This window comes from Cheilinus undulatus, linkage group 8 (assembly GCF_018320785.1).
Source record: "Cheilinus undulatus linkage group 8, ASM1832078v1, whole genome shotgun sequence".
Lineage (NCBI taxonomy): Eukaryota > Metazoa > Chordata > Actinopteri > Labriformes > Labridae > Cheilinus > Cheilinus undulatus.
The window spans coordinates 53,929,777-53,955,795 of NC_054872.1; the positions used below are offsets into that span (position 1 = coordinate 53,929,777).

Genomic DNA, 26,019 nt, shown 5'->3' on the forward strand with positions numbered 1-26,019 from the left:
CTTCACGTGTGTTTATTGACATCATTCCAGTAAATCTACTGGACTGATGACAGTCATTTCTTACTGTCAGCATTTATTTTACATTTGGACTACATTTTTTAGTTTGAAAGTAAAAATCTGATAAATAATAGCAGACATTTTTAAGTAATGACTTGCTTTTTGTCTTGAGCAGGGCAGATGTGTCCACCTTACTCACATCAGAACAGTGAAACACCATTAGATGTGTCTGTGCCTTACTGCTGAGCTCTCAGCAGAGACTTGACTTCTTTATGTCCATGTGTGATGATGAGATCTGTTGTTCTGTGTTCAGCTGCTGAGAACAGAGGAGGTAACTTCTAGAAGTCTAAAGTTTGACTCTACATTGTGGTATTATTCAGTAATGTTACATTAAGGTCAGTATCTCCATCTGTTGGTCTTGAGTTTACCATGTTATGCTCTCAGCAGATTTTTGCAGCGTTCAGTATCTCTGAGCTCAGACTAGAGAATGTTCTGGACTTTATCTGTTGTTGTTTTGGGTTGTTGAACAAACATTTGCATAAAGAAAGCATTTTTGTCCACTTGTGTTGATAAGGGTATTTAAATCTTGAGAAATAGTACTGTTAGGTATATTTAGAACAGACAAAAAGGTGTGATTAATTTGCGATTAATCGCGAGTTAACTATGGAATTTGTGAGATTAATCACTATTAAAAATTTTAATCTATTGACAGCCCTAGTTATTTCATATTTTGACCTTTTAAAGTCATGATTTTTAATGTTATCTATCTCATATTTTGCCTTTTAAAGACATTTTAACTTTCTTTTTTTAGCTTTAAATTTCTAAGTTTGACTTTCATCTCAGATGTTGAGTTTTTAACTGATCATGTTGATCTTTTAGGTTGACGGTCGATGGTTAAATGTGGACCCTGTTAGACCCTCAGGTTAGACCCAAGTTCAGAATCCGGCCCCTGCTGTCAGTGAGTCTGACACCCCTGACCTATGGAGTTAACAGAGTGCTGCTCCTAACGCCATCTTCACTGAGGAAAACATCCATTTAACTTCCTTTACAGTCATCTAAGATCTGAAAACTGTGAGCGAGATTCATGTGGTCTGGACCAGATCCACATCTAGGTTCACAGATCTGATACAAACTTTTCAAAAATCCAGATCTGTTTAGTTTATTGCATTTATAGAATATAATCATCCAAACCTTGAAATGTCTGGTACGTTCTGTTTCTCCTAAGCCTCTCCTTCATCAACACTTCTCCATCTTTCATCAGACCAGGACAGAAAAACCAGCCTACTGAAAGTCCAGACCACTATTAGACCACAGCAGCAACCTTCCCCTTATGTGACTGTCCTCTGGAACCTTCTAAAAACCAGGAAAAAAGCACCCAACACCCCCGGCTTCACCAACATTCTGTCCTTTAATGTCATCATATCAACAGGCTGCAGGAAGATGATGTCATATTTATATTTATATATGGTTATATATGGCGCTGTAGAAATAAAGGGTCCTGACCTTCATGACTCTGTCTCTCTGCTGGTTGTTTGAACATAAACCTGTTTTTTGTCTTAAGCGTGTCCTCAAACACACAGGCAGTAATCCTGAACTCGTATCTTTGTGTTTGATGATGGGAGCCTCAGGCTGCATATGTGAGGATTTAACAGGTAACTACAGTCCAAGCAGACACAGTCACTGATCAGAACTCACACAGACTCCTCTACCTCTCTACCTGCACAGGTGAGTTCCTGCTCTCTACTCTGCAGCCAAGCAGAGGACTTCATTATGATCTGAGTAGTAAATAGTAAATATTATTATTATTATTATTATTAATATCATTATTATCATTATTACTGTTATTATTAATACAATTATTATTATTATTAGTAGTAGTAGTAGTAGTATTAGTATTAGTATTATAACTATTATTATTATTATTATATCATTATTACTGTAAATATTATTATTTTTATAATAATAATAATTATTATTATTATTATCATTATTTTTATTATTATTATTATTATCATTATTTTTATTGTTATTATTATTAGTAGTAGTAGTAGTATTAGTATTAGTATTATAACTATTATTATTATTATTATATCATTATTACTGTAAATATTATTATTTTTATAATAATAATAATAATTATTATTATTATTATCATTATTTTTATTATTATTATTATTATCATTATTTTTATTATTATTAGGGGCTTTGCCACGAGCCACTATTGTTTTCTGTGTCTTTCTTTTTAGTTTTTTTCTCCATCTTCCGGACAATATTTTGCTTCGCTACTCCTCCTAGGACTTTGAGAAAACCACTGCAAATTATACTTCAGATGTGTGGTTTGTTCCTGATCGGTATGCTATGTCTTTTCTAAGAAATTCGCCAATTTTTCGCAAAGTTTTACCCAAAAACTAAAAAAAGAAGTCCCATTTGAAATGAATGGGGAGAGGGACGAAGAAACCACAAAAAAAGGAGTTTTTACCACCCCTACTGCCTCGCCATACTTTCACCTACACGGATCATTCAAACTTTAAAACGCAGGTATTTTTGTCCTGTCTGCAGGAACGTTTTTGGTATAATGATGGGGTTTACAGTTTTTGATAGGTGAGTCTTCAAAACTCCTGTGCGTTGAGTGAAAATGATTAAAAATCACCCTGCTAGAGTGTGTGATGTCATCACCCTAGAGGCTGAGAGAGCAGACACATGAACCGAACATGTTGCGAACAACTTGCCCTCACGGCCAAACCATACATAGGAGGTGAATGATTTTTTCACAGAATGTGGTCACAGTTCCTGGGACTCATATGAACCCATTTTTGAAGCCCTACCTCTTTTTAAACTGAAATGACAGCCAGCTGTTTAGGCGGTGGTCCCTGATTTTGTCCCATAAGAGCCAATGGAAACTTATTTTTTTCTCCTATTGAACTGACTGTTTTGACACTGCCATAACTCCGTCATTTCTCACAGTATCTTAAAAAACATTACATCTTCACGTTCCCTAGAACTGTCCGAAGCTCACGATCATTTTACTTTTCACCTAGCATTTACAGTTGTCCCATAATTAACATTTGTTCAGAAGCCTCTCAGCAGCAGAAATCAGGTCTTTCAGACCAGTTTGTCGCTGGTGGGGCATATCCCCATGGCAACAGCAGCTATGGTCCTTTGATGATGTCATCACTGATTGACACACATACAGCCCTCAATGAGCTGCACACACATGGAGCTGTTCCAATAAAGCAGCCCATTTAAACAATGCTTTAACACAATGGTACTCAACCTGTGGTTCTGGAGCCGCATGTAGCTCTTTTGTGAGTATTTGTGGCTCTTTTATGTCTTAATTTAAATGTTATTCCCCCAGAAAACCTTAAAAAGGTAAACCTTGTTGCCATTACTCACAATTTTTTGCCTTTTTTTTCCACTTGAGCAATGTTTTGTCATTAAATACCACTTTTTTCCTACTTTTTGCCTATTTAAGCTTCCTCTTGCCAATAAAAAACATTTTTATCCCCACATTTTTCCCATTTTGAGTATTTTTTAGCAACTTTTAACCCATTTTAAAAATCATTTCATCCTTTTATTGCCCCTTTTCAGTTTTATCTCCCCGTTTTGACCTATCTAATTTACATTTTGTCATTAAATACCTCTTTATACCTATTTTCTGGCCCATTTTTGCCACTCTTGACTGCTTTTTGCCCATTTCAGTCATTTTTTCAACAGGTATTTTCAACAGTTTGGCTCTTTGTTTGAGTAACACTGCTGTAACAGGATGGTGGGACTGTGGGTGGCTTCTCATCCACATACAGTCCCCCCTAAAGTCTTTGGTGACGTTAGTCACTAAAGACAGCCACACATATATCCCATATGAAAAGAATGGGAGAGATGATGTGTTTGCTTGTGTGTTGGCACGTGACGCGTACATGTGTGTGTGGTTGTGTGTGTGCAAAAGTTACATGCATATGTGAATCTGCACAAACTTCTCAGCCTCATGTTCCAGTAACTGCTATTAAACTATGACCAGGCCATGTGAGTAAGAGAGACAGACACACTGTTTCATCAGGCTGATTTCATTGTTTCTTTGTATCACGGCCACGTCCATTTGTAGTCATAATGTTACCTCAGCTCATAGGGAGGGCCAACACCACCAGGTATATCAAGAAGACAGCTGAAGCTCAGTTGCCAGGTGATCAGCATCAGCTAATCAGGCCACACATGACTAAAACACATGAATGAAGTCTCCTGTCATGTACAGTGTTTCTCAACCATTTCACCGTGTCATTGTCCAGCTACATGCTGCTTCAGCCTGGACTTGGACATGACCTTGTAATGACAAGTCGGGTCTATCGTCATAAATGACCCTGTGATGAAACCAGCACAGCCCCCCGAGCCCCTCTCATGATTTCAGCTTTTGGAAATTGTCTAGTTATCATTACTGTTATTATTATTATTATTATTATGTTTCTATTATTATTATTGTTATTATTATGACTGTAAGTCTGGGGTCAGGGTCCAGGAGTTGTGTGTGACCAGTCTCATTGTTGACTGAAATCAAAGACATTTTGATGCTTTTGGCTCTCACTGACAGGTATTCTTATCTAAATCATAGAGACAGATGTACAGCATGTGTCCTCGTATTAGTACCTCTGATGATGAGGAGTGTGAAGGACGTCTGTGATTGTGAATGAACCCTGACAGAGTAAAACCTCCACAGTACCAACCCTGCATGGATAAGACAGATAAGGAGGGCTCAGATTGTGGATGGCCTTGAATGCATGCAGGAGGGTTTTGAATTCTATTCTGGATTTGACCAGAAGCCAGCTGCTGTAGGACGGTGTCATGGTTTGGCTTTAGTTGTGTTAATTTTTAGGTCCTTGGGTTTCTGGTGCTCCTTGTGTTTGTTTTTCTATCTCCTGTGTTCCCTTGTCTTTAGTTTCAAGTTGTGTCAGTTTCCCTCAATGTGTTCCTCGTGCTCCTGTTCAGTGTTTCCTGTTTTATTTTGTAGTTTTCTTCTCCTCGTGTGTGTCCTCTGGCTTTCTTCCTGCCCTTGTGTTTTTCCCTCCACCCTGATTGCCTTCACCTGCGCATGTTCTCCCTCACCTGTGCCATTGGCCTCACCTGTCTCCCTGTGTCTAATCACCCTCTGTCTATTTAGTTTCTGGGTCTCCCTGTGTCTGTGTCAGTTCGTCTGCATATCCTGCCTGTGATTCCCCTGCGTGTAACCTCTTGTGATTTTCAACCAGTGTTCCCTCGTGTTCTTTTGGTGATCTTTAGGTTTAGTATTTTGGCCTTTTTGTGCATTTTGATTTTGTTAGCACCTTTGTTGTAGTTTTTGCATTTTTAGTTAATTAAAGAGTTTTTTGTGCCTTTGCAATTGAGTCCTTCCCTTTTGAGTTTTTACCAATCCTGACAGACGGAGGTGATGTGGGGAAATGAGGGAGTTTTGGTGATGACGTAAGCGGCAGAATTCTGGACCAGTTGAAGTTTACGGAGAGATTTGTGAGGGAGACCAAAGAGGAGAGAGTTACAGTAGTCTGGGGGTGAGGGAGGGGTGGAGGAGATTGATGTTGCGTAGATGGAAATAAGCAGACGGGGTAATATTACTGATGAGAGCTTGGAAGGATAGAGTCAAGGATGACACCCAGACTCTTGACCTGAGGGGAGGGGTTTAGGGCTTCTCTGATGTCACATGTGAATGTTTTTGTCCAATGAGGTTACTGTTTTTGTTTTGGTAGTTGGTGAGGGAGTGGGGTGAAAGTGAAGAATTTGGTTTGCTGGATAGGTAGAGCTGGGTGTCATCCGTGAAGCAGTGAAAATGGATGTTGAATTTGTGAAAAATATTGCCAAGGGGAAGGAGGTAGATGATGAAGAGAAGGGGCCCCAGGACAGAGCCCTGGGGCACACCTGAAGTCACGGAGAGGGCTGGGATGTGAAGGATTTGAGACGGATGAAATGAGTTGACCTGAGAGACAGGAATGAAACCAGTCTAGGGGGTGGAAGTGATGCCACACATATATGCACATATGTGTGTGTGTGTGTGTGTGTGTGTGTGTATTCCTGTATATAGGATGATCTTCCACTCAGTGTTCACAACGCTGAAGAAGACAACAAGTTGAGACGCGTCTGTTGTGCCTTGCTTTGATAAAACTGCTTATAAGGACCTTTTCTCGCGCTGACGTCTCGTTTTCAGTAAGTCCACAGACACTAACCTGCATGTATCATATGTCTAATTTAAGGTAGTATTTCAGTGTTTTTGTTAAGGTCTTCAGCTTTTCTGATCCAGAAATACTAGGTGCAGAGCTCTGACACAGATAGGTTTTCCCTGATCCTCTATCAGTGTTTTCCAGACACATTCGACCGTTCCCTCAGGTCTGAAATATGTGATTACAACTAAACCTTTATAAGAGATTTAGGAGTTTTTTTTAGACATTTCACAAAAAGAGCTGATGTGAGCCTGAACTCTGCTGCTGTCTCTGGAAATGTAGAAGGTGGAGAATTTTAACGGTCAGGGTAGGGAGCGGCAAATATTCTTATTTAATCCAATGACAGGCACCCTGGAGGGTTACCAGAGGACTCTAGAGGGGGCTTTTCTATGTTTTTCCCTTGAAACGACTCCTTAAAGTTTTCTCCTCATTTTAATGTCAAAGACGACAGTTCCAACATTTGTCGGGGCTAAACCTGTAATCATTCATGCATACTTGTTCAAGTCGTTGGAACTAATCCAAACTCCTGGCGCCAAAACGAACAAGGCTGCATTCTGCTGTGGTGGGTGGATTTCATCATCAGTGCTGCAGAAAAACACCCAGCTTCACCTGTGTCTGAGGAAAACATCTGCAGGACTAAAAATGTATAGGTTTTTGGGAGTTTTGTCAGACAAATCTTGGTAAAAATGCAATTTCAGGTGAAATTACTTGGGGATGCTGAGAGCTGAATTGTGGAAGAACTGCTGTAAATAGCTGAAAAAGCAAAAAAAAAAAAAAAAAAAAAAAAAAAAAGGCTGAAAATAGCATGAAAAATCCCTGAAAATATCATAACATAGCTAAACAGCGTAGAAAGCTGAAAAATTTCTAAAAATAGCATAAAATAGCTAAATAGCTCAAAATAGCTGACAAAAATCTCTAAAAATAGCATAACATAGCTAAACAGCGTAAAAAGCTGAAAAATTTCTAAAAATAGCATAAAATAGCTAAATAGCTCAAAATAGCTGGCAAAATCTCTAAAAATAGCATAAAATAGCTAAATAGCATAAAATAGCTGAAAAATATCTAAAAATAGTATAAAATAGCTAAATAGCTCAAAATAGCTGGAAAAAACTCAAAAAATAGCATAAATAGCTAAATAGCTCAAAATAGCTGGAAAAATCTCTAAAAATAGCATAAATAGCTAAATAGCACAAAATAGCTGAAAAATCTCTAAAAATAGCATAAAATAGCTAAATAGCATAAAATAGCTGAAAAATCTCTAAAAATAGTGTAAAATAGCTAAATAGCTCAAAATAGCTGGAAAAACCTCTAAAAATAGCATAAATAGCTAAATAGCATAGAATAGCTGAAAAATATCTAAAAATAGCATAAATAGCTAAATAGCACAAAATAGCTGAAAAATATCTAAAAATAGCATAAAATAGCTAAATAGCATAAAATAGCTGAAAAATCTCTAAAAATAGTGTAAAATAGTTAAATAGCTCAAAATAGCTGGAAAAACCTCTAAAAATAGCATAAATAGCTAAATAGCATAAAATAGCTGAAAAATATCTAAAAATAGCATAAATAGCTAAATAGCACAAAATAGCTGAAAAATATCTAAAAATAGCATAAAATAGCTAAATAGCATAGAATAGCTGAAAAATATCTAAAAATAGCATAAAATAGCTGAAAAATCTCTAAAAATAGTGTAAAATAGCTAAATAGCTCTAAATAGCTGGAAAAACCTCTAAAAATAGTGTAAAATAGCTAAATAGCTCAAAATAGCTGGAAAAACCTCTAAAAATAGCATAAATAGCTAAATAGCATAGAATAGCTGAAAAATATCTAAAAATAGCATAAATAGCTAAATAGCACAAAATAGCTGAAAAATATCTAAAAATAGCATAAAATAGCTGAAAAATCTCTAAAAATAGTGTAAAATAGCTAAATAGCTCAAAATAGCTGGAAAAACCTCTAAAAATAGCATAAATAGCTAAATAGCATAGAATAGCTGAAAAATATCTAAAAATAGCATAAAATAGCTGAAAAATCTCTAAAAATAGTGTAAAATAGCTAAATAGCTCTAAATAGCTGGAAAAACCTCTAAAAATAGTGTAAAATAGCTAAATAGCTCAAAATAGCTGGAAAAACCTCTAAAAATAGCATAAATAGCTAAATAGCATAGAATAGCTGAAAAATATCTAAAAATAGCATAAATAGCTAAATAGCACAAAATAGCTGAAAAATATCTAAAAATAGCATAAAATAGCTGAAAAATCTCTAAAAATAGTGTAAAATAGCTAAATAGCTCAAAATAGCTGGAAAAACCTCTAAAAATAGCATAAATAGCTAAATAGCATAAAATAGCTGAAAAATATCTAAAAATAGCATAAATAGCTAAATAGCACAAAATAGCTGAAAAATATCTAAAAATAGCATAAAATAGCTAAATAGCATAGAATAGCTGAAAAATATCTAAAAATAGCATAAATAGCTAAATAGCTCAAAATAGCTAAAAAAAATCTAAAAATAGCATAAATAACTAAATAGCTAAATAGCATAAAATAGCTGAAAAATATCTAAAAATAGCATAAATAGCTAAATAGCACAAAATAGCTGAAAAATCTCTAAAAATAGCATAAATAGCTAAATAGCATAGAATAGCTGAAAAATATCTAAAAATAGCATATATAGCTTAATAGCTCAAAATAGCTGGAAAAACCTCTAAAAATAGCATAAATAGCTAAATAGCTCAAAATAGCTGGAGAAATCTCCAAAAAAAGCATAAATAGCTTAATAGCATACAATAGCTGAAAAATATCTAAAAATAGCATAAATAGCTAAATAGCACAAAATAGCTGAAAAATCTCTAAAAATAGCATAAGTAGCTAAATAGCATAGAATAGCTGAAAAAAATCTTTAAAAATAACATAAATAGCTAAATAGCTCAAAATAGCTAAAGGACACTCTAAAAATTGCATGAATAACTAAATAGCTTAAAATAGCATATAAATAGTATAAATAGTTAAAAGGCATAAAAATAGCTAAAAGGCACAAAAATGGTTGAAAATGGCATAAAAGCTGAATAGTGCAATACCTGATTAGTGAAAAATGTAAAAAACAAAACAAAACAAAACAAAAAACATATAAAAAGAGATCCATTTAGAACTTTGTCTCCAGATTTACTCTTCAGCACATTGTTTTATAATATTGTTCAGATGAGAGCTTTAAAACCATAAATCAAAGCCACTTGTATGTGACAGTTTAAGAGAGTGTTGATGTGTGTCTGGAAGACTCCCAGGTTGCTATGGTGATCAAAGCCTGTATGACATCATAGCTAATCAGTCACACTGAGATCAAAGCTAATTAGTCACACCTGTGAAAGCTTCTGTAAAAACGGCTCAGAAAACTGAGTTGAGTGGCCAGAACATGCACTCAAACAAAGTCCATTTAAGCTGTAGTTGTGAAAGCTAGCAGAAAGATGTTATTTTAGATGTTATTTTAGTTTTAGGAAAAGCCAAATAGTTCAAAAAGTATAGATAGTAGAAAAAAGTGTTATAAATAGCTGAAAAGAGCACAAGAAGCTGAAGAGTTTGATCATAGAATAGCGAAAATAGCCCAAGAAATGCCAAAGTTATGAGGAGTTGAAAAAAGTGCAGTGTTTTGAGATGTGTTGCTGCCATCAAATCCTAAATGAGTTAATATTTTCCTGAAATGTTATAATGCGTCAGTTTAACCTCTGATCTGCTGTTTCTGTTCTATCGAGAAACAAATATGAGTTATGAGATTAGACAATCATTGCTCTTATTTACATTTTACACAGTGTCCCAGCTTTTTTGGAACTGGGGTCATAGTTTACCTGCACCCTTGCAGCTACTTTTCCTGCTTACGTAAAGGTGAGGAAATGTTCCTAAGCAGACCTCCTCCTATTCTCCTAACAGTTAGGGCGCCGTCTCCTCGCCATCTCTTCGTCTCCTCGCCACAATGTCTGACGGCTGTAGATCCATTGACGACATAAGGACGCTGCTCCAGTCCGCCACAGACCTGGACCGTCAGGAGAGGATGAAGTTCTACAATGGTTGGGCTCAGTCGTATGAGCAGGTCAGCGACGCTCCTCTTTACTCTCGTTAACCAATCATCAGCCATCTTCATCTTTACATCCCAAATGTCCACTTCTTAATAGAAATACACTCTTTTCTTGGCTCACAGACTTTCAGAACACTTTTTAAAATGAAAGCTCCTGTCTACTTTAAAGACAATCCTTTGTCTTGTGATTGGTGACCTTTGACTTCAAGGTATTTCAGCCAGAGGAGGTCAAAGTCCTCCCATTAAGACGAGAGATTCCTTTATTAGTCCTACAAGGAGAAATTCCACATTTACAGGTGGTCTAGCCCAACTAGAGACACCTGATCCAAGCACCAGAGCTGATATGTCAGATCTGAAGGTGGAGTTCCCATCATGCCTTGTGTGTTAAGATGCGTTTCAGATGTGTCTGCTGAGTGATTTCTCTAAGTCCATGTTTTGAGCTAATTAGGACTACGACAAGGATTCAAGTCTGAAAATAAAAACATTTTTGATTCTTGAGTTGAACAGACTGGTTCATGAACGACTCACATTAAAGAGTCGTTGAGTTGAACAGACTGGTTCATGAACGGCTCACATTAAAGAGTCGTTTAGTTGAACAGACTGGTTCATGAACGGCTCACATTAAAGAGTCGTTGAGTTGAACAGACTGGTTCATGAACGGCTCACATTAAAGAGTCGTTTAGTTGAACAGACTGGTTCATGAACGGCTCACATTAAAGAGTCGTTGAGTTGAACAGACTAGTTCATGAACGGCTCACATTAAAGAGTCGTTGAATTGAACAGACTGGTTCATGAACGGCTCACATTAAAGAGGCGTTGAGTTGAACAGACTAGTTCATGAACGGCTCACATTAAAGAGTCGTTGAGTTGAACAGACTGGTTCATGAACGGCTCACATTAAAGAGTCGTTGAGTTGAACAGACTGGTTCATGAACGGCTCACATTAAAGAGTCGTTTAGTTGAACAGACTGGTTCATGAACGGCTCACATTAAAGAGTCGTTTAGTTGAACAGACTGGTTCATGAACGGCTCACATTAAAGAGTCGTTTAGTTGAACAGACTGTTGGAGTCTCAAGGAGGATTTTAGATGTTAAAGGGGCTCAGCTAGACTCTTAGGTCAGGACTAGACTCCTCTAGACTTTGGTAGACCATCTGGATAGACCACACTAGGAAGTCTGCAGGACTGAGTATCAGTGGTCTGGATCTCCTCCTCTCCAGGTAGATCAGGTAAACTCTGGTCTCATCTGTTTTACTCTAGTCTGTAGAAATGTTCTGATGATAACTGCAGCGCCACCTAGAGCTGTAAAGTTCTAACTTCCCTCTGTTCTGGTCAACAAAACAATGAAAACTCAAGCTTAGAAGAAGCCGGACTTAAGTAAATATTGGACAGAGGACTTTGTTAGACAGAAGGCTGCAGGGCTGGCTAGTGAGCATTCTGCTATCACCCAGCAAACAACGGCTAAAGACACTAACAGAGTTATATTTGCAGAGGCCGGGAGCTCTCAGACAAATGTGTGTCCAAAACACTCTGCAATAGCGTAGCATCCAAACGCATACAGCAAAACTGCATGTAGTTACAACACAAGCACAGGTTAGTGACCAAAACCCGAGCCAGGACCATGAAACAAGTCCATTTATATGAAGTTTCTGTCCAGCTGTGTTGTTTGAAATGTCTGAAAAACTGGCCTTATTGATCCTGGGGGAATAAAGTCTCAGTTTGACAAAGACCAGAGGAATGACGGTGGTCTGGTTTAAACTTCTCCTCCAACAGGACTCAGAGCTGATGAACTACAGAGCTCCTAACCGGGTGGTCAGTTTCCTCCACGCTAACTTCCCCCATAGCCGTGAGGACCTTCAGGTCTTGGATGTGGCCTGTGGATCTGGACTGGCTGCTAAACTGGTGAGAAGACACGTGTGCTGTGATCCTCATGAATGTTGGGTCGTTTAACCGCTGATAGCTCCTCCTCTCTGTGTCCAGATGAGTGAAGTGGGCTTCAGGAACTTTGTGGGAGTGGACGGCAGTAAAGGCATGCTGGAGCTAGCAGAGAAGACCGGACTCTACCAGGACCTCAGACTGGCCTTACTGGGAACAGAACCACTGCCTGCAGACACTGGTACCATTATAGAACACATGCATGCTTCTTTATCATAAAACAGCCCTGCAGAGTTCTAAAGGGGGTCATCATGTAGACCATGGTAGTTCTAAAAACATCATCATGTAGACCATGATAGTTCGAAAAGGGGGGCATCATGTAGACCATGGTAGTTCTAAAAACATCATCATGTAGACCATGGTAGTTCTAAAAGGGGGTCATCATGTAGACCCTGGTAGTTCTAAAAGGGGGTCATCATGTAGACCATGGTAGTTCTAAAAACATCATCATGTAGACCATGATAGTTCGAAAAGGGGGGCATCATGTAGACCATGGTAGTTCTAAAAGGGGGTCATCATGTAGACCCTGGTAGTTCTAAAAGGGGGTCATCATGTAGACCCTGGTAGTTCTAAAAGGGGGTCATCATGTAGACCATGGTAGTTCTAAAAACATCATCATGTAGACCATGATAGTTCGAAAAGGGGGGCATCATGTAGACCCTGGTAGTTCTAAAAGGGGGTCATCATGTAGACCCTGGTAGTTCTAAAAGGGGGTCATCATGTAGACCATGGTAGTTCTAAAAACATCATCATGTAGACCATGATAGTTCAAAAAGGGGGGCATCATGTAGACCATGGTAGTTCTAAAAGGGGGTCATCATGTAGACCATGGTAGTTCTAAAAGGGGGTCATCATGTAGACCATGGTAGTTCTAAAAACATCATCATGTAGACCATGATAGTTCTAAAAGGGGGGCATCATGTAGACCATGGTAGTTCTAAAAACATCATCATGTAGACCATGATAGTTCTAAAAGGGGGGCATCATGTAGACCATGGTAGTTCTAAAAGGGGGGCATCATGTAGACCATGGTAGTTCTAAAAGGGGGGCATCATGTAGACCATGGTAGTTCTAAAAGGGGGGCATCATGTAGACCATGGTAGTTCTAAAAACATCATCATGTAGACCATGGTAGTTCTAAAAGGGGGTCATCATGTAGACCCTGGTAGTTCTAAAAGGGGGTCATCATGTAGACCATGGTAGTTCTAAAAACATCATCATGTAGACCATGATAGTTCTAAAAGGGGGGCATCATGTAGACCATGGTAGTTCTAAAAACATCATCATGTAGACCATGATAGTTCTAAAAGGGGGGCATCATGTAGACCATGGTAGTTCTAAAAGGGGGGCATCATGTAGACCATGGTAGTTCTAAAAACATCATCATGTAGACCATGATAGTTCTAAAATGGGGGCATCATGTAGACCATGGTAGTTCTAAAAGGGGGTCATCATGTAGACCATGGTAGTTCTAAAAGGGGGTCATCATGTAGACCCTGGTAGTTCTAAAAGGGGGTCATCATGTAGACCCTGGTAGTTCTAAAAGGGGGTCATCATGTAGACCATGGTAGTTCTAAAAGGGGGTCATCATGTAGACCATGATAGTTCTAAAAGGGGGTCATCATGTAGACCATGATAGTTCTAAAAGGGGATCATCATGTAGACCATGGTAGTTCTAAAAGGGGGTCATCATGTAGACCATGGTAGTTCTAAAAACATCATCATGTAGACCATGGTAGTTCTAAAAGGGGATCATCATGTAGACCCTGGTAGTTCTAAAAGGGGGTCATCATGTAGACCATGGTAGTTCTAAAAGGGGATCATCATGTAGACCATGGTAGTTCTAAAAGGGGGTCATCATGTAGACCATGGTAGTTCTAAAAACATCATCATGTAGACCATGGTAGTTCTAAAAGGGGGTCATCATGTAGACCATGGTAGTTCTAAAAGGGGGTCATCATGTAGACCATGATAGTTCTAAAAGGGGATCATCATGTAGACCATGGTAGTTCTAAAAGGGGGTCATCATGTAGACCATGGTAGTTCTAAAAACATCATCATGTAGACCATGGTAGTTCTAAAAGGGGGTCATCATGTAGACCATGGTAGTTCTAAAAACATCATCATGTAGACCCTTGTGGTTCTGAAAGGGGTTGTCTTGTAGACTGTGGAACAGTCTGGAATGGTTTTAATAATTTTGTCCTCATGTGTTAGATTGTAGTCTGGTAGAGTTGTTGCAGACTGCCTCCATGTTAACAGGCCTAAATATTAATTCTACTACTTCCTGTGCTGTTTTCAGACTCTTTTGATTTGGTGGTGATCATCGGTGCTCTACGGGACGGCTTTGTCCCCGTCAACGTCATCAGGGAGCTCTGCCAGGTCACCAAACCAGGTAACCCTCTGACTGCGACACTGAAGTGTGGTCCACTTTACATGTTGTTAAGGACTAGTTTACATGTTGTTAAGGACTAGTTTACATGTTGTAAAGGACTTGTTAACATGTTGTTAAGGACTAGTTTACATGTTGTTAAGGACTTGTTAACATGTTGTTAAGTACTAGTTTACATGTTGTTGAGGACTAGTTTACATGCTTGTAAGGACTATTTCACATTTTGTTAAGGACTAGTTTACATGTTTGGGACTAGTTTACATGTTGTGAAGGACTAGTTTACATGTTTGGGACTAGTTTACATGTTGTTAAGGACTAGTTTACATGTTGGTAAGGACTAGTTTACATGTTGGTAAGGACTAGTTTACATGTTGTGACGGACTAGTTTACATGTTGGTAAGGACTAGTTTACATGTTGGTAAGGACTAGTTTACATGTTTGGGACTAGTTTACATGTTGTGAAGGACTAGTTTACATGTTTGGGACTAGTTTACATGTTGTTAAGGACTAGTTTACATGTTGGTAAGGACTAGTTTACATGTTGTGACGGACTAGTTTACATGTTGTGACGGACTAGTTTACATGTTGGTAAGGACTAGTTTACATTATGTTAAGGACTAGTTTACATGTTGGTAAGGACTAGTTTACATGTTGTGACGGACTAGTTTACATGTTGGTAAGGACTAGTTTACATGTTGTGACGGACTAGTTTACATGTTGGTAAGGACTAGTTTACATGTTGGTAAGGACTAGTTTACATGTTGTGACGGACTAGTTTACATGTTGGTAAGGACTAGTTTACATGTTGTTAAGGACTAGTTTACATGTTGGTAAGGACTAGTTTACATGTTGGTAAGGACTAGTTTACATGTTGTTAAGGACTAGTTTACATGTTGGTAAGGACTAGTTTACATGTTGGTAAGGACTAGTTTACATGTTGTAAAGGACTAGTTTACATGTTGGTAAGGACTAGTTTACATGTTGGTAAGGACTAGTTTACATGTTGGTAAGGACTAGTTTACATGTTGTGACGGACTAGTTTACATGTTGGTAAGGACTAGTTTACATGTTGGTAAGGACTAGTTTACATGTTGTAAAGGACTAGTTTACATGTTGGTAAGGACTAGTTTACATGTTGGTAAGGACTAGTTTACATGTTGGTAAGGACTAGTTTACATGTTGGTAAGGACTAGTTCACATGTTGTTAAGGACTAGTTTACATGTTGTAAAGGACTAGTTTACATGTTGGTAAGGACTAGTTTACATGTTGGTAAGGACTAGTTTACATGTTGTAAAGGACTTGTTTACATGTTGTGACGGACTAGTTTACATGTTGTTAAGGACTTGTTAACATGTTGTTAAGTACTAGTTTACATGTTGTTGAGGACTAGTTTACATGTTGGTAAGGACTAGTTTACATGTTGGTAAGGACTAGTTTACATGTTGGTAAGGACTAGTTTACATGTTGGTAAGGACTAGTTTACATGTTGGTAAGGACTAGTTTACATGTTGTTAAGGACTAGTTTACATGTTGGTAAGGACTAGTTTACATGTTGTGACGGACTAGTTTACATGTTGGTAAGGACTAGTTTACATGTTGGTAAGGACTAGTTTACATGTTGGTAAGGACTAGTTTACATGTTGGTACGGACTAGTTTACATGTTGGTAAGGACTAGTTTACATGTTAGTACGGACTAGTTTACATGTTGGTAAGGACTAGTTTACATGTTGGTAAGGACTAGTTTACATGTTGGTACGGACTAGTTTACATGTTGGTAAGGACTAGTTTACATGTTGGTACGGACTAGTTTACATGTTGGTACGGACTAGTTTACATGTTGGTAAGGACTAGTTTACATGTTGGTACGGACTAGTTTACATGTTGGTAAGGACTAGTTTACATGTTGGTACGGACTAGTTTACATGTTGGTAAGGACTAGTTTACATGTTGGTAAGGACTAGTTTACATGTTGGTAAGGACTAGTTTACATGTTGGTACGGACTAGTTTACATGTTGGTAAGGACTAGTTTACATGTTGGTACGGACTAGTTTACATGTTGGTAAGGACTAGTTTACATGTTGTTAAGGACTAGTTTACATGTTGGTAAGGACTAGTTTACATGTTGGTAAGGACTAGTTTACATGTTGGTAAGGACTAGTTTACATGTTGGTAAGGACTAGTTTACATGTTGGTAAGGACTAGTTTACATGTTGGTAAGGACTAGTTTACATGTTGGTAAGGACTAGTTTACATGTTGGTACGGACTAGTTTACATGTTGGTAAGGACTAGTTTACATGTTGGTACGGACTAGTTTACATGTTGGTAAGGACTAGTTTACATGTTGGTACGGACTAGTTTACATGTTGGTAAGGACTAGTTTACATGTTGTTAAGGACTAGTTTACATGTTGGTAAGGACTAGTTTACATGTTGTTAAGGACTAGTTTACATGTTGGTACGGACTAGTTTACATGTTGGTAAGGACTAGTTTACATGTTGGTAAGGACTAGTTTACATGTTGGTAAGGACTAGTTTACATGTTGGTACGGACTAGTTTACATGTTGGTAAGGACTAGTTTACATGTTGGTAAGGACTAGTTTACATGTTGGTACGGACTAGTTTACATGTTGGTAAGGACTAGTTTACATGTTGTTAAGGACTAGTTTACATGTTGGTAAGGACTAGTTTACATGTTGTGACGGACTAGTTTACATGTTGGTAAGGACTAGTTTACATGTTGGTAAGGACTAGTTTACATGTTGTGACGGACTAGTTTACATGTTGGTAAGGACTAGTTTACATGTTGTTAAGGACTAGTTTACATGTTGGTAAGGACTAGTTTACATGTTGTGACGGACTAGTTTACATGTTGGTAAGGACTAGTTTACATGTTGGTAAGGACTAGTTTACATGTTGGTAAGGACTAGTTTACATGTTGGTAAGGACTAGTTTACATGTTGTGACGGACTAGTTTACATGTTGTAAAGGACTAGTTTACATGTTGTAAAGGACTAGTTTACATGTTGGTAAGGACTAGTTTACATGTTGGTAAGGACTAGTTTACATGTTGGTAAGGACTAGTTTACATGTTGTTAAGGACTAGTTTACATGTTGTAAAGGACTAGTTTACATGTTGGTAAGGACTAGTTTACATGTTGGTAAGGACTAGTTTACATGTTGTTAAGGACTAGTTTACATGTTGTAAAGGACTAGTTTACATGTTGGTAAGGACTAGTTTACATGTTGGTAAGGACTAGTTTACATGTTGGTAAGGACTAGTTTACATGTTGTGACGGACTAGTTTACATGTTGGTAAGGACTAGTTTACATGTTGGTAAGGACTAGTTTACATGTTGTAAAGGACTAGTTTACATGTTGGTAAGGACTAGTTTACATGTTGGTAAGGACTAGTTTACATGTTGGTAAGGACTAGTTTACATGTTGTTAAGGACTAGTTTACATGTTGTTAAGGACTAGTTTACATGTTGGTAAGGACTAGTTTACATGTTGTGACGGACTAGTTTACATGTTGGTAAGGACTAGTTTACATGTTGGTAAGGACTAGTTTACATGTTGGTAAGGACTAGTTTACATGTTGGTACGGACTAGTTTACATGTTGGTAAGGACTAGTTTACATGTTGGTAAGGACTAGTTTACATGTTGGTAAGGACTAGTTTACATGTTGGTAAGGACTAGTTTACATGTTGTGACGGACTAGTTTACATGTTGGTAAGGACTAGTTTACATGTTGTAAAGGACTAGTTTACATGTTGGTAAGGACTAGTTTACATGTTGGTAAGGACTAGTTTACATGTTGTTAAGGACTAGTTTACATGTTGTAAAGGACTAGTTTACATGTTGGTAAGGACTAGTTTACATGTTGGTAAGGACTAGTTTACATGTTGGTAAGGACTAGTTTACATGTTGTGACGGACTAGTTTACATGTTGGTAAGGACTAGTTTACATGTTGGTAAGGACTAGTTTACATGTTGTAAAGGACTAGTTTACATGTTGGTAAGGACTAGTTTACATGTTGGTAAGGACTAGTTTACATGTTGTTAAGGACTAGTTTACATGTTGGTAAGGACTAGTTTACATGTTGGTAAGGACTAGTTTACATGTTGTTAAGGACTAGTTTACATGTTGTTAAGGACTAGTTTACATGTTGGTAAGGACTAGTTTACATGTTGTGACGGACTAGTTTACATGTTGGTAAGGACTAGTTTACATGTTGGTAAGGACTAGTTTACATGTTGGTAAGGACTAGTTTACATGTTGGTACGGACTAGTTTACATGTTGGTAAGGACTAGTTTACATGTTAATGACTAGTTTACATGTTGGTAAGGACTAGTTTACATGTTGGTACGGACTAGTTTACATGTTGGTAAGGACTAGTTTACATGTTGGTAAGGACTAGTTTACATGTTGGTAAGGACTAGTTTACATGTTGGTACGGACTAGTTTACATGTTGGTACGGACTAGTTTACATGTTGGTAAGGACTAGTTTACATGTTGGTAAGGACTAGTTTACATGTTGGTAAGGACTAGTTTACATGTTGGTACGGACTAGTTTACATGTTGGTACGGACTAGTTTACATGTTGGTAAGGACTAGTTTACATGTTGGTAAGGACTAGTTTACATGTTGTTAAGGACTAGTTTACATGTTGGTAAGGACTAGTTTACATGTTGGTAAGGACTAGTTTACATGTTGGTACGGACTAGTTTACATGTTGGTACGGACTAGTTTACATGTTGGTAAGGACTAGTTTACATGTTGGTAAGGACTAGTTTACATGTTGGTAAGGACTAGTTTACATGTTGGTAAGGACTAGTTTACATGTTGGTACGGACTAGTTTACATGTTGGTACGGACTAGTTTACATGTTGGTAAGGACTAGTTTACATGTTGGTACGGACTAGTTTACATGTTGGTAAGGACTAGTTTACATGTTGGTAAGGACTAGTTTACATGTTGGTAAGGACTAGTTTACATGTTGGTAAGGACTAGTTTACATGTTGGTACGGACTAGTTTACATGTTGGTACGGACTAGTTTACATGTTGGTAAGGACTAGTTTACATGTTGGTAAGGACTAGTTTACGACTAGTTTACATGTTGTTAAGGACTAGTTTACATGTTGGTAAGGACTAGTTTACATGTTGTTAAGGACTAGTTTACATGTTGGTAAGGACTAGTTTACATGTTGTTAAGGACTAGTTTACATGTTGGTACGGACTAGTTTACATGTTGGTAAGGACTAGTTTACATGTTGTTAAGGACTAGTTTACATGTTGGTAAGGACTAGTTTACATGTTGTTAAGGACTAGTTTACATGTTGGTACGGACTAGTTTACATGTTGGTAAGGACTAGTTTACATGTTGTTAAGGACTAGTTTACATGTTGGTAAGGACTTGCTACCTGGCTGGCTGCTGTCTAAAACCCTACAGGTACACACAGTACACTGGTACTGGTTTAGTTTTCCACTTTAATGAAGGCATGTGCACACGTCAAGCATAGACGGCATCACAGGTCTATGTTGTACTGTATATCTTTGATTGTGGTCTATCCACCTCATTCCTAGTCCCAATGAGTCTTTGCATGAAAAATGGGGAAAGCTTTTGGTCCCTTCTATCTAAACGGGACTTTGCATTGAATACGAGATGTGAAACGCGATTTTTAGAGCAATCCGGACATGAAAACATGTAACTTTCGTCTGCTTCACCTCAATCAGGACAATATGATTATTTCTCTGAGTACAAAGTGACAACATTACCTCAGATAACCTAGACTAGCATATTTAGCTAACTTTATTAGCTTCATATCAGTACAGTAATAAACGATCATGTTTTGTTAAATGAGTTTGGACACCACCTTCAGGTAACATTTCCAGTTTGTAGGGTTGCTGAAATCCTTATTCCACCAACTAATCCCTCTTAAATGTGGGAACTATATTAAATAAAATGATCCATGACTGAAGCTGTCAGCTCTTCAGTTTGGTAAATGTCAAGTTTTGAATTAACGGTGAATCAGTATTGAAAGACTTACATCCCAAAATGCCTTTAAACAGTGAACAGCATGTTTGAAACACTGCTGTTATAGACATATTTAACATAATTAGTACCACAACCAAAGCAACAGGTACAGAGCATTACAGAAAATATTATTTAAACATTCAGCTCATTTAACTTTATTGAGTTAAGAAAAATGAAGCAGTATTTAATGCAGCAAATATTTATTTCAGAACAACCACTGCTGACGCCAAATCACTTTAGTAATCCCTTGGAAGAATGGTGTTTTGCTATTATTGCTACTGTACAGGAAGTTCCAACCTCATTTATAGCAGTAGACCCCCAGGAATAATGTAGATCCACCTTATTTACTTACTTACAGTACAAACACTGTGAACATATGATTTCAAAAATATATCAATATTTACAAATTCATGGTGAATTTCTCTCAAACAACTGTCATTGGTAGTTAGCATCTATGGTTAGCTGCTGTATTAAATTACATGTATTTATGTACTTCAGCCTTAGCACCAGAAGCTTCGCCCATATTCAGATTTGCAGTAGCGGCCCCAGGAATAAGGTGGATAAGGCAGAAATAGAAATCAGATTTAGAACATTAATAATAAAAGGACACTTAGATAATTGACAGATTACCAAATATAGAAACAAAACTGGCCAAAAGGAAAAATAGACATCAATTTAAATGCACAAGAACACAACAGCTACATAAACAGCTACTGTAGCTTCTGATGAGACCATAAATGAGGTAATTACGCCACCTGTTGGTGAAAACGCCTTATAACACTTCTACCAGGCTGAAACACCACCTACTAATGAGTCTACCTGCCACATGAAGAAATGAAGCGCTGTTAGCATACAGACATGGTAAAGTAGATGCAGTATAACGTAGTGCTAAGAAATAATCTAGCTGGTGAGCTTGTAAGGAGCACACCATAAAACACGTGTGTCATAATGAAGCAGTATGAATCCACCCACATCCTAAAACATGGACACATACACAAATCTACGGGGTCAGTACTTACGTTCTGGTCAATAACACACAAAAGGGAAATCTGATGGTGTGCAAAAGTCCGAACAGCCATATTACTGAATCACTGAGGAACGATAACTGGGGCGGGTCTCATGCAGTTGTGAACTATCAGCCAATAGTACGAGGGCTCACTTCTAAACCAATCAGAGCACTGAACACATCATACAAACTGCTAAGCTGAAATCTGACCTGAGAACAGTTTTTGTAGGTAGGTTCTGAGTACAGAATCATGAGGCCCCTCTAGTCTTGTCCCCACTATTTAAAATGTGATGATGCATCAAAATCTGGGTTTATGAGATTTGACAACATTGCTTTTATTTACAGTTTACACAGTGTCCCAGCTTTTTTGGAACTGGGGTCATAGTTTACCTGTACGCCTGCCTATGTCCTGTTGATTCCCAGCTCCAGTGCTGACAGGAAGTTGGATGAAGTAGCAGAGTGAGCACACCTGTAGGGGTGCTTAGATAACACCTGTTCTCACCTGAGCTCAGGTAACCTGACTGCTGGGACGGCCTGAGGCTGCTGCAGCCCCTGTGATTAAACCCACCAGTCTGGATTGTTCCAGTCTTTGGCGTGTTTTTAGGAGTGAACTGAAGACACACTGGCTCTGCAGCAGTGCTGGGACTCACACTGGGACGCCAGTTCCAGTAGAACAGGACAGTCAAACTCATACTGGGTCCTGGGCCAGACTTCCTCCAATAAGACCTGAGGGCCAGACTATTTAGGCCAGGGATGTAAAAGTCAGTCACAATAGGGGCCAGATTCTGGATTTGGGCCTAACCTGAGGGCCTAACAGAGTCAACATTTATCCATAAACTGTCACCTTCATTCTCACCTATAATAAAACATGAACCCCCCCCAAAAAACCCTGATGATGAATCTTTCTGAGATAAAAGAAAGTCAAACTGATGAGTTAAAGGGCTCAAAATCTGAGATTAAAGATCAAACTTATTAGTTAAAAAGGTCAAAACAAGAATTCAAAAGTTAAAATAATGCTTTTAAAATATGAGATGAAATGAGAAATGATGAGTTTAAAAGGTCAAATATGAAATAAAACTATGAAATTTATTAATTGAAGAATAAAGATATGAGAAAAAAAGTGAAAATCTGAAGTTTAAGTCAGAATCATGAGATACAACATTGGAAAGATGAAACAGAAACATTATTATCTTTTCCTCTCTGACTTGTGAACATTGGTTCTTTTTCAGGTGTTCCTGATTTCACCAGGTTATTCTAAATAATCAAAGCTGACTCTGTTACACTGGAGGAAATCTGCACACCTCTTAACAGTGGGCCGGTTATAATCAAAAGATGATACGGTAGTACTGTACCAGGGGCCGGGTTTGGCCCCCGGGCCTTGAGTTTGACCCCCCTGCTGTAGAAGCTTGTGCTGGTTTGACACATGAGAGGGGCAGATAGAGCAGAGAGGACTAAAGTCTGTCTCTAACCTGAGAGTACAGCCGCTGTAAAGGTGGGTTGACCTTTATCTACTGTTCATGTAAACGGGGCGGGGCCTGGAGACCCTCGCTGACCATGAATCTCACGTGGCAGAGATTAGAAGTAGATTAGAAGTCTTTACCAGAGTAGGGTGTGCCTCTCAGCCACAGCAATGATTGATAGAGAGCCGTGCTTTATCTGACATGCATGTCGCTGATAGAGTAGCATGTTTGACTGCTGAGGAGCGTATGAAGACAGGAAGCAGCCGTTCTGTTGCTGTACCTCCTTACTGATAGACTGTGATTATTCTCTGGCATCAGCTGTGGGGGCGATTTATGACCCCAGCTGTGGCAGGAAAACTAAGAACGTTCAATCCTCCTGCTACAACCCAGATTCCAGAAAAGTTGGGTCACCTTGTAAAATGTTACCAAACAAAATGTAATGATCTGTAATTCTAATAAAGTTAATTTATTTACAGTAGAACTAAACGACATATCAGATGGTGAGACGTACAACGCTGAAGATGACCTACGTGTCGTCCGTTGTGGCCTGTCATGCCTTAATAAACGGTAAAAGGACATTTGGAGTGCTGACCTTTCCTTTGTGGTCGTGCACCTTTCTGTTAAAAGTCAGGAGAGTGCTCCTTTTTGTTGCCTTTTTTTTTTTTTGCTGTATCGAGACATTTTACCACTACATGAAACACTGCCGCATTCCGGATTTGATTACATCTCAAAAAAGTTGGGACGGAGCAACAAAAGGCTGGAAACGTATGTGGTGCTAAGTTTAAAGAGAATTTTCCAACTAATGAGGTTAATTATGAACAGGTCAGTCACATGACAGTGTAAAAGGAGCATTTTAGAGAGGTAGAGTCTCAGAGAAGATGGGCAGAGGTTCACCAATCTGACAAAAACTGAGTCTAAAAATGTGGAACAAGTTTAGGAAAATGTTCCTGAAGACTTTGAATCTCCCTCCATCTACAGTCCACAGAATCATCAGAAGATTCAGAGAATCTGGAGAAATCTCTGAGAGCGAGGGACAAGGCTGAAGGGGCCCTCAGGGGCCCTCAGGGGCCCTCAGGGGCCACGTCATTAAAAACAGACATAGGCAGAAATGTGAACAAGATCCAGAAACACCGTGGTCCGTCTTCTCTGGACCAAAGCTCATTTAACATGGACTGAGGAAACATGGAAAACTGTTCTGTGTTGTAGAATACGCTGAAGGCAACACAAAAACACGGTTTCACTTCCAGTTTGGGCTTTTCAAAGTAAAAGCCTCCTTCAGGGTTTCTGCAGAGACGCTCAGATCATTTGTACAGAGCGCTCTGTAATGAACCGTGTCAGTTGTAGGCGGGGGTATAGCTGGGAATTTAGGGCCCCCAGAAATAATATTACACAGGGGCCCCATTAACCAGCTAGCCAAGCAGCAAAAGTGGCGTCATTTTTACAAATATCTCTGCATTTGAATGTATTTTTGAACTATAATTGACCCATTTATGAGCAACATTTTTACTATGGTTAGATTAAATTAACTTTCATTGTTTTGCAGCGCTGGACTATACCATTTGGATATTTTTAAGGGAGGGGCCCCCAAGTATTTTATTTTATTCTATTTCATACAAATTCCAAAAATACATAAAAACACTCTTTTCATTGCAGGCTTTTCAGGCCCCCCCCCCCCACTGTATGCCAGGGTAATCAGACCCCCCCCCACACACACACACACACACCTCTGGTTGTAGGGAGATTCATTGAGGTAAAACTGTTAGGGGGGACCGAGCAGGCATAAAACCAGGATCTTCACTTCTCTTCCTGCAGGCGGCCATGTTTGCATGTCAAGGGTGAACCCAAAGTCAGCATCTGGCGAGAGATACAAGCAGTGCATGGAGCAAGAGCTGCAGCTGATGGTGGAGGAGGGCCTGTGGAGTCCTGTTGCTACCGGGGAGATAAGCAGATACATGATGGATGTTTATAGTAACCATGACAACCAGGAGAATGACCAGTACCTCACTGGGAACATCTATCTCTACAGGAAATCTTTGTATTAGTCTCTAACCCCTCCCTCTGTCTGTTGGGTTTAACATGAAGTCATGAAATAAAAACCTGTGAGAGATTACCTCAATGTGAAAACGGCTCATTATTGGATTAAAATACATTCTGACCTGCCGACCACATACATCTGTTTGTAAAAAGCCTCCTGGTTCATGGTGGTGGTGTGGAGACTGAGGATCTTCTTTGGTCTCAATAGCTCACTAATGTGCCATAATTTTCTCCAGTTAAACAGAGAAAAAACTGAGGTAGTTGTTTTAGGACCCAAGGAGGACTCTCTAAAAACCAGCATGCAGCTCCAGTCACTTCAGTTAAAAACCTCAGACCAGGCCAGAAATCTGGGTGGTGTCATGGATTCAGACCTGAATTTCAAAAACCACATAAAAACCATTACAAAGTCAGCGTATTATCACCTCAAGAATATTTATAGGATTAAGGACTAATGTCACAGCAGGACCTTGAAAAACTGGTCCATGCATTTATCTTCAGTCCAGTTGACTACTGGAACAGGATCTTTACTGGTCTGCCAAAAAGTCCATCAGAGAGCTGCAGCTGATCCAGAACACTGCTGCTCCAGTCCTCACTAAGACCAAGAGAGTGGACCACATCAGTCCTGGTCTGAGGTCTCCACACTGGCTCCCTGTCTCTCAGAGAGTAGACTTTAAGATCCTCCTGTTAGCTTATAAAGATCTGGATGGTTTAGGCCCAGAATACATCAGAGACCTTCTAGTCCAGTATGAACCATCCAGACCGCTCAGGTGGTCTGGTTTGACTTCTTTTAGATCAGGGTTGAGGACTCACCTGTTCACTGCTGCCTTTGACTAAAAACTTTTTACCTTTCTAATTTTCCAATTTTTCTCCAACTCTGCACTGTAGCTTTTTTTTT

General features: G+C 38.6%; 1 protein-coding gene across 1 annotated transcript; it reads left to right on the plus strand.

Moving 5' to 3' along the window:
* Positions 1–10,157: 10,157 nt before the first annotated feature.
* On the plus strand, positions 10,158–25,132 carry LOC121514211 (methyltransferase-like protein 27). Its single transcript, XM_041794312.1, has 5 exons — positions 10,158–10,274; positions 12,031–12,159; positions 12,238–12,373; positions 14,492–14,584; positions 24,903–25,132. Exons 1-5 carry the CDS (start codon positions 10,158–10,160, stop codon positions 25,130–25,132), a joined length of 705 nt encoding a protein of 234 aa, XP_041650246.1.
* The last annotated feature ends 887 nt before the right edge of the window (positions 25,133–26,019 follow it).

Bases quoted from the DNA above. Each gene is read 5' to 3' on its own strand.
- LOC121514211 (XM_041794312.1), top strand. From the start codon at position 10,158: ATGTCTGACGGCTGTAGATCCATTGACGACATAAGGACGCTGCTCCAG. The intron at 12,160-12,237 runs GTGAGAAGACAC...CTCTGTGTCCAG, and splicing joins CTGGACTGGCTGCTAAACTG to ATGAGTGAAGTGGGCTTCAG. The intron at 12,374-14,491 runs GTACCATTATAG...TGCTGTTTTCAG, and splicing joins ACCACTGCCTGCAGACACTG to ACTCTTTTGATTTGGTGGTG.